Source organism: Loxodonta africana, unplaced genomic scaffold (genome assembly GCF_030014295.1).
Source record: "Loxodonta africana isolate mLoxAfr1 unplaced genomic scaffold, mLoxAfr1.hap2 scaffold_34, whole genome shotgun sequence".
In the NCBI taxonomy this organism is placed as follows: domain Eukaryota; kingdom Metazoa; phylum Chordata; class Mammalia; order Proboscidea; family Elephantidae; genus Loxodonta; species Loxodonta africana.
In genome coordinates, this window is record NW_026975055.1 from 700,470 (window position 1) to 710,204 (window position 9,735).

The following is a 9,735-nucleotide window of genomic DNA, read 5'->3' on the forward strand; positions in this document are numbered from 1 at the left end:
GGTCCCCAAACCCTCACCTCTGGTGCGCTGGCCTTTGAAGCATTCCGTTTATTCAGGTAACTTCTTTGCTTTTGGTTTAGTCCAGTTATGCTGACCTTGTCTGTATTGTGTGTTATCTTTCCCGCCACCTAAAGTAGCTCTTATCTACTATCTAATTAGTGAATACCGCTCTCCTATCCTCCCTCCCTCCCCCGTCTCATAACCATCAAAGAATATTTTCTTTTCTGTTTAAACTATTTCTTGAGTTCTTATACTGGTGGTCTTATACAATATTTGTCCTTTTGCATCTGACTAATTTCACTCAGCATAATGCCTTCCAGATTCCTCCATGTTATGAAGTGTTTCACAGATTCATCACTGTTCTTTATTGATATGTAGTATTCCATTACATGAATATACCATAATTTATTAATCCATTCATCCATTGTTGGGCACCTTGATTGCTTACATCTTTTTGCTATTGTACACAGTGCTGCAATGAACATGGGTGTGCATATATCTGTTCCTGTAAAGGCCCTTATTTCTCCAGAATATATTCCAAGGAGTGGGATTGCTGGATCATAAGGTAATCCTATTTCTAGCTTTTTAAGAAAGTGCCAAATGATTTCCAAAGTGGTTGTACCATTTTCCATTCCCAACATCAGTGTATAAGTTTTCCAATCTCTCCACAGCCTCTCCAACATTTACTGTTTTGTGTTTTTTTGATTAATGCCAGCCTTGTTGGACTGAGATGGAATCTCCTTGTAGTTTTGATTTGCATTTCTCCACTGGCTAATGATCATGAACATTTCCTCATCTATCTGTTGGCTACCTGAATGTCCTCATTAGTGAAGTGTCTGTTCATATCTTTTGCCCATTTTTTAATTGGGTTATTTGTATTTTTGCAGTTGAGTTTTTGCAGTATCATGTAGATTTTAGAGAACAGGCGCTGACCAGAAATGTCATAGCTAAAAACTTTTTCCCAGTCTGTAGGTAATCTTTTTACTCTTTTGGTGAAGTATTTGGATGAGCATAGGCGTTTGATTTTTATGAGCTCACAGTTATCTAGTTTTTCTTCTGCGTTGTTAATAATGATTTGTATGCTGTTTATGTCATGTATTAGGGCTCCTAACATTGTCCCTATTTTTTCTTCCATGATCTTTATGGTTTTAGATTTTATATTTAAGTCTTTGATCCATTTTGAGTTAGTTTTTTGTGCATGGAGTGAGGTATGGGTCTTGTTTCATCTTTTTGCAGATGTATATTCAGTTATGCCAGCACCATTTGTTAAAATGACTGTCTTTTCCCCATTTAACTGTTTTGGGGCCTTTGTCAAATATCCACTGCTTGTATGTGGATGGATTTATGTCTGGATTCTCAATTCTGTTCCATTGGTCTACGTATCAGTTGTTGTAACAGTACCAGGCTGTTTTGACTGCTGCGATGGTATAATACGTTCTAAAATCAGGTAGAGTAAGGCCTCCCACTTTGTTCTTCTTTTTCAGCAAGGCTTTACTTATCTGGGGCCTCTTTCCCTTCCATATGAAGTTGATGATTTGTTTCTCCATCTCATTAAAGAATGTCATTGGAATTTGGGTCGGAATTGCATCAAATGTATAGATCGCTTTTGGTAGAACAGACATTTTTATAATGTTAAGCCTTCCTATCCACGATCAAGGTATGTTTTCCCACTTATGTAGGTCTTTTTGGTTTCTTGCAGAAGTGTATTGTAGTTTTCTTTGTATGTGTTTTACATCTCCGGTAAGATTTATTCCTAAGTATTTTATCTTCCTGTGGGCTGCAGTAAATGGTATTGATTTGGTGATTTCCTCTTTGATGTTCTTTTTGTTAGTGTAGAGGAATCCAACTGATTTTTGTATGTTTATCTTGTATCCCGATACTCTGCTGAACTCTTCTATTAGTTTCAGTAGTTTTCTGGAGGATTCCTTAGGGTTTTCTGTGTATAAGATCGTGTCGTCTGCAAATAGAGATAATTTTACTTCTTCCTTGCCAATCTGGATGCCCTTTATTACTTTGTCTTGCCTAATTGCTCTGGCTAGGACTTCCAGCACAATGTTGAATAAGAGCGGTGATAAAGGGCATCCTTTTCTGGTTCCCAGTCTCAAGGGGAATGCTTTCAGGCTCTCTCCATTTAGTGTAATGTTGGCTGTTGCCTTTGCATAAATGCCCTTTATTATGTTGAGGAATTTTCCTTCTATTCCTATTTTGCTGAGAGTTTTTATCATGAATGAGTGTTGAACTTTGTCAAATGCCTTTTCTGCATCAATTGATAGAATCATGTGATTCTTATCTTTTGTTTTGTTTATGTGATGGATTACATTAATTTTTTTTTTTCAAGTAATGAACCATCCCTGCATACCTGGTATGAATCCCACTTGATTATGGTGAATTATTTTTTTGATATGTTGTTGAATTCTATTGGCTAGAATTTTGCTGAGGATTTTTGCATCTGTGTTCATGAGGGATATGTTGTTGTTGTTAGGTGTATTGAGTCAGTTCTGACTCGTAGTGACTCTATGCACAACAGAACGAAACGCTGCCCAGTCCTGTGCCATCCTTACAATCGTTGTTATGCTTGAGCTCATTGTTGCAGCCACTGTGTCAATCCACCTCATTGAGGGCCTTGCTCTTTTCCACAGACCCTGTACTTTGCCAAGCATGATTTCCTTCTCCAGGGACTCATCCCTCCTGACAACATGTCCAAAGTATGTAAGATGCAGACTCGCCATCCTTGCTTCTAAGGAGCATTCTGGTTGTACTTCTTCTAAGATAGATTTGTTCGTTCTTTTGGCAGTCCATGGTATATTCAATATTCTTCGCCAACACCACAATTCAAAGGCGTCAACTCTTCTTCGGTCTTCCTTATTCATTACCCAAATTGTTGGGCAGAGGGATGTGGAACCATGGTCTCCTTGAACATCTAGCTCAACTGGCATAACATAGTTTATAAACAAAAATGTCCTACATTTTATTTTGGTCAGCAACGTCTGGGGCCTTAAAAGCTCGTGAGCTGCCATCTAAGATACTCCACTGGTCTCAATCTCTCCAGAGAAAGAGAGAAAAAACAAAACCAAAGACACAAGGGAAAGATTAATCTAAAGGACTAATGGAACACAACTACTACAGCCTCCACAAGACTGAGTCCAGTACAACTAGATGGTGCCCAGTTACCACCATTGACTGCTCTGACAGGATCACATTCGAGGGTCCTGGACAGATCTGGAGAAAAATGTAGAACAAAATTATAACTCGTAAAATTTTTAAAAGGACCAGATTTACTGGTCTGACAGAGACTGAAGAAACATTGAGAGTATGGCCCCCAGACACCCCTATAGCTCGGTAATGGAGTCACTCCTGTGATTCAACCTTCAGCTAAAAATTAGACAGGCCCATAAAACAAAATGAGACTAAATGGGCTCACCAGCCCAGGGACAAAGTAAAGAAGGTAGGAGGGGATAGAAAGCTAGAAATGATGAGCCCAAGGTCAAGAAGCGGAGAGTGTTGGCATGTCATGGGGTTGGCAACCAATGTCAAAAAACAATATGAGAATTAATTGTTTAATGGGAAACTTGTTTGCTCTATAATCTTCAGCTAAAGTGCAATAATTTTTTTTTTAATTCATGAAAAGGTTTATACACAAAAAAGAAACAACCTTTGATGGTTACAAGGAAGGGGAAGGGTGGTGATGGAAAAACATTAAATGGACAATAAATAAGTGGTAACTTTTGTGAAGGGTGAGACAGTACACAATACTAGGGAAGTCACACAACTTGTTCAGGGCAAGGTCATGGAAGCTCCATAGACACATCCAAACTTCCTGAGGGACCGAATTTCTGGACAAAGGGCTGTGGTGACCATGGTCTCAGGGAACATCTAGCTCAGTTGGCATAACGTAGTTTATAAAGAAAATGTTCTACATTCTACTTTGGTCAGTAGCACCTGGTATCTTAAAAGCTTGCGAGCGGCCATCTAAGATACTGCATTGGTCTCACTCCATCTGGAGAAAGGGGGAATGAAGAAAACCAAAGACACAAGGGAAAGATTAGCCCAAATGTCTAATGGACCAAGGTACTACATCCTATACCAGAATGAGTATAGATGGTGACTGGCTACCACCACCAATTGCTCTGACAAGGATCACACCCAGACAGAGCTGGGGGAAAATGGAGAACAAAATTCTGACTCACAAGCAAACAAAAAAAACAGACTTACTGTTCTGACAGAGACTGGGAAAAAAAAAAAACCAAGAATATGGCCCCAGGACATCCTTTCAGTTCAGTAATGAAGTCACTGCTGAGGTTCATCCTTCGGCCAAAGATTAGACAGGCCCATAAAACAAAATGAGACTAAATGGGCACACCAGCCCAGGGGCAAGGACGTCAAGGCAGGAAGGAACAGGAAAGCTGGTAACAGGAAACCCAAGTTCAAGAAAGGGAGAGTGTTGACACATCGTGGGGTTGGCAACCAATGTCATAAAACAATATGTGTACTAGTTGTTTAATGAGAAACTAGTTCGTTCTGTAAACCTTCACCTAAAGTACAGTAAAAAAAAAAAAATCTATGTATTACAAGTAGAAACTTGAACATATTATATGAATACAGCTGGATGCATTTTTATAAACTGCCTATATCCATGTTACCAGCATTCAAATCATGAAGTAGAAAAATACTGCACCTTAGAAGCCCCTTTCATGCCTCTTTTTATTTACAAGCCCTGTGGTGAATCTATCCCATACCTCAGGCAGCATAGAGACTGTTTTTAATCTTTATATGAAACGTGACATCCTACAACTTATAGCCTTCTTTGCTTTTTTTTTTTTTCTCAATTTTATATTTGTGAGACTTATGCCCATTTTTGTATAGATGTAGATTTTTCATTTCCATTGCTGAGTAGTGTTGACTTTTTGGGGGATGCCAAAAATTTATCCATTCTACAGTTAATAGGTGTTTTGAGATTTTCAGATATAATATAGCAATATTTCTGTCTTCTCCTTTTATCTCTATCAAATGCATAGCAGCTCAAATATGATAGCATAATAATGAAGCACTGAATTTTGTGCAGTGTATTACTTTTCTTTTGCTGCAGTAAGAAGTTACCACAGATTTAGTGGTTTAATATAACACAAATTTATAATCTTATAGTTCAGAAGATCAGAAATTTTTTTGATTATGTAAAAAATGAATGTTTATTGTAGATAAATAGAAATCATAGATAAGCAAAAAGATGATACAAATTATTCATAATCTCACCACTGAGAAGCATAACCAGTTTTAGCATTTTTGGAGCACAGCCTTCTAGCTATTTTTTTCTACGCAGCCTATGATTAGTGATTTTATATATATATATATATATGTTTACATATAAATATATTTGCATTATCTATCTGATATATAACATATAAATATTTATAATTTATTTTAACAAATTAGTTTATAATTTATATTAATTAAATATAAATTTATAATTTTTACATATGTGAATAAAACAAAAAAAAAACCTGTTCCTGCTGAGTCACAGTCGACTCATAGTGACCCAATAGAAAGAAGATCAGAAGTTCAACTTGAGTCTCACTGGGCTAAAATCAAGGTTTTGATGGGATTCATTCTTTTCTGGAAAAATTGTGTCCTTAAAGTTTTCAGATTCAAGAGGCCATGGGTATTTTTGAATCATGGACACCTTCTGCAATCTTCAAAGACAGCAGTTGCTGGTCAAGTTCCTCTCACAATGCCATCTATCTGGTTTTCTGACTTCTGTTGAAAAAGTTCCTTTGATTTTAAGAATTTATGGGATTAGGTTGTTCCCACCTGGATAACCCAGGATAATTTTCCATATTAAGGTCCTTAACCTTAATAACATCAGCAAAGTCCCTTTTGTCCATGTAAGGTAATATATTTACGGTTCTGCAAATTAGGACTTACACAACTTTTGCACCATTCTGACTACCATATGCAAGATTGAAGATGTTCACGTTTCCAGGAAAAGTACTCTGCCAATGCAAATCCCCAATAATGTCAACAAATACATCATTAAATTTTATTTGGTTTTGGATGGAAGAGACACTCAAGTCGAAACTGAGAAAAGCCTAACATGCGGGGATATAAGTAGAATAAATGGGGCTTCTCGCAGCGGATGAGGTCAGTTCATTTGCTACACAACATGCATGTATATGGTACATTTCAACTGCCTGAACATGAGCCAGTATATTTTACAGTCATGTAAATACTTTTTTCTACAAAATGCATACATATCCACTCAATCACACAAATGCTTTATCTCTCTATATTGCACAAACACATTAGTTATTTGCCCATGTGGAAAATACAGTTTCTGATCATGTGAACTACATATGTGCATAGGTCCATAACTACCACAGAACTTATTATAATCCATTACCTTTGGAATAAATTAGAACTCAATCCATTACAAATATAGAGATAATAGATTAAGCTCAAAAACCAAAACCAAACCCACTGCCATCGAGTCGATTCCGACTCATAGCTACCTTATAGGACAGAGTAGAACTGCCCCATAGAGTTTCCAAGGAACGCCTGGTGGATTCGAACTGCCAGCCTCTTGGTTAGCAGCCGTAGCACTTAACCACTACACCACCAGAGTTTCCAGGTTAAGCTCAGATTAATGATAAAGAAATAATAAAAGTTTTGTGGGACCAGGAAAAGACGTAGATATTGTCCATTAATATATTAAATAAATACTCACTTTATTTCTATTCTAGGCCACACACTAAGCAAGACATAAGAGATACAGCCCCTGTCCACAAGGATCACACAGTGTAATGAAGAAAAACATAACAAAGCCTTAGAGAAATAAATCTCAAATTACAACTAAGGTAAGTTCTACGATAGATAGGGAAATGGTATTAAGAAAACATCTAACAGGAGAAAGTGGACTAGGCTGAAGAAATCTAAGTAAAGGTAATCTCATGACTGGAGCAGGAAAGTATAACACTACATCAGGAATAGAGAAATAGTGTTATGATCATAAGTGAGTTGAATATCCAGAAGTCATGAAGCATTGTTCGAATTCAAAAGTGTCCCTATAAGGAGTCTTAAAAAAAAAACAGCAAACAAACAAAAACAAAAATCGTACAAACCCATTGCAGCCGAGTAGATTCTGACTCATAACAACCATATAAGACTGAGTAGAACAGCCCCATAGGATTTCTAAGGAGCCAACAGTAGATTCAAACTGCCAACATTTTGGTTAGCAGATATAGCTCTTAACCACTGCACCAAATGGTTAAGTCCTCAACAACTAATTGAAAGGCCGAATGTTTAAACTCACCCAGAGGCCTCCGAAGAAAGGCCAGACATCAGGTTCTGAAAGGTCACAGCCTTGAAAACCTTATGGACCCAGTTGTACTCTCCACAAATGTAGTCACCAAGAGTCAGAACTAACTGGAAAATAATTGTTTATTGTTTGTTTTTCAATTAACATGATAAATACAAGGTTAGCATATATCTGCCCAATTATAAATGGAACTACTGGTTTTTCCACTCACTTCATCTACTAATAGACAGTGCCCATTAATAGAAATTTAAAGAGTTTTCATGGTAGTTCTTACTTTAAATATCCAATATTATTTTCAGACTAGGCAACCAGATTATTCAGACAATTCTGTCAGTGATTGAAAGATCATGATATATGTGGCATTAACTCTCCTAATTTGAAGGGCAATGCCCACTCTTTAAGTTTCTTTAATGCCATCTTCATATCCTTATTTCTCAGACTGTAGATGATGGGATTCATGATGGGTGGCACTGTAGTATAGAATACCGACACCAGCAAATCCAAGGGTGATGGAGATTTGGGTAAAGGTCGTAAATAGGCAAAAAAACCAGAAAAGAGAAAGAGAGTCACAACAGTGAGGTGAGGCAAGCACGTGGAGAAAGCTCTAGACCTGCCTTCTCTGGATGGGATTCTCAGAACAGTGGAGAAGATGTGAATGTAAGAGATATCAATAAACACAAAACAGCCAAAATCTAACACCAGGCTGAGCACAATGACTACTAATTCCACAGTATTATAAGAACAGGCGAGGGACAGCAGTTGTGGAACATCACAGAAGAACTGATGAACTTCAGGAGACCCACACACAGGTATGGAGAAGGTAGAAGCTGTGTGCAGAATTGCATTGAGAACTCCACTGACCCATGAGGAAGCTGCCATCTGCACACAGGCTCCATGGCTCATGATGACTTCATACCTCAGTGGGTGGCAGATGGCAACGTAGCGGTCATAAGACATCACTGTGAGTAGAGATACTTCTGTAGTGGCTGAGAGGAAGAAGAAAAATACCTGTGAAACACAGCCGAGAAATGAGATGGTGGTGTGATTAGCCAGAGAGTTTGCGATGGATTTGGGAACAGTGATGGAAATGAGGCAGAGATCCAGAAAGGACAAGTTCTGCAGGAAGAAATACATAGGGGTGTGGAGCCGATGATCCTTGCTTGTGAGAGTGATGATGAGAACGTTCCCCAGTACAGCTGCCAGGTATAGCAGCAAAAACAACACAGCATGTGAGATCTGGATCTCCCGAACATCAGAAAACCCCATTAGGAAGAACATGGTCACAGAGGTGAAGTTGTTCATTTCTCTGGGTGTTTAATCAATGACTCTAAAAAAATAAAATGAACAACTTGTGATTTAGTCAAGGGAGTTTACTCTTCTACTTTCTCAGGTTCACTTTCTCTGAAACATGTGCAGGTATTCCATGCCATACAAGAGTAACACCACCAAGTCTTCAGGAGGTAATTGAACACAAATAATCCCATTAACTGAATGACTGAAAATGGTTATCAGTCAAGTCCAAATCATCCACCTTGTCATTCTATGTTGATTAAGGCCCATATTCCACATCTAATTCAAATAGAATTTCATATACCTTGTATTGAAATATGTAGTGAGAAAGTGCACAAATTTGGGACCAGTCAGTCCTGAGTACAAATTTTAGATCAGCTGTTTACAAGCTTTGTGATCTCATATACATTTTTTGAGTACCCTTATTCAACCTACTGTGTAAGCGTTATCATTGGATCATTCTTTTGATTCAATTAAATAATGCATATACAAATTATCACCATAATTATTTGATAAGAAGACACTTAACTAATACCATTTTCACTACTCATTTCATCTCCCTTCTTTGTGCCAGTATCAGGAAAAATCGTGAAAACTTCTGAAATAGGGAAAAAACTGATTTTCCTGTCTAGGACACTGGGTTATCTTTGTATTTGTCTTTGAGCTATCCTACAATTGGGAAAGTTGTATTAAACTGTTAATAGTGCAAATTATTGTCCTTAGAAATACAAATTAGTTTTGTTTTAGTGGAGAGTAATTCATATTTTCTCTGTAGATAGACCTGTTTTGCACCTACTTGTTATTTTTCTCAGCCTTGCTTGTTTGGCCTTTTATACGTGAAATTTTCATTTTGATGCTGAATCAGTTGGATATCTAATTCTGTCAATCATTAATGAATTAAGTAAAATATTTGGCATGTACTTGGTTTATATATGTATGTCAATTATATTTTATGTTCTTTAAAAAAAGTTGTCTTTATGATCTGAAATAGATAGCAACCACTGACACTTAGAGTCAAACCTTATGAAAGGATTTGAGATATCTTAGATAGAAATATTTGGGCAATTTATTAGGGACATGGACAACAGAAAACTACCCTCTATTCTCTATCATTTTATATTTTATCAAAACCTGTC

General features: G+C 37.3%; 1 protein-coding gene across 1 annotated transcript; it reads right to left on the minus strand.

Moving 5' to 3' along the window:
- Window positions 1–5,496: 5,496 nt before the first annotated feature.
- Window positions 5,497–9,501, minus strand: LOC100674790 (olfactory receptor 14A16-like). Its single transcript, XM_023542702.2, has one exon. It carries the CDS (start codon window positions 8,609–8,611, stop codon window positions 7,655–7,657), a length of 957 nt encoding a protein of 318 aa, XP_023398470.2. The 5' UTR covers window positions 8,612–9,501; the 3' UTR covers window positions 5,497–7,654.
- Between the last annotated feature and the right edge of the window lie 234 nt (window positions 9,502–9,735).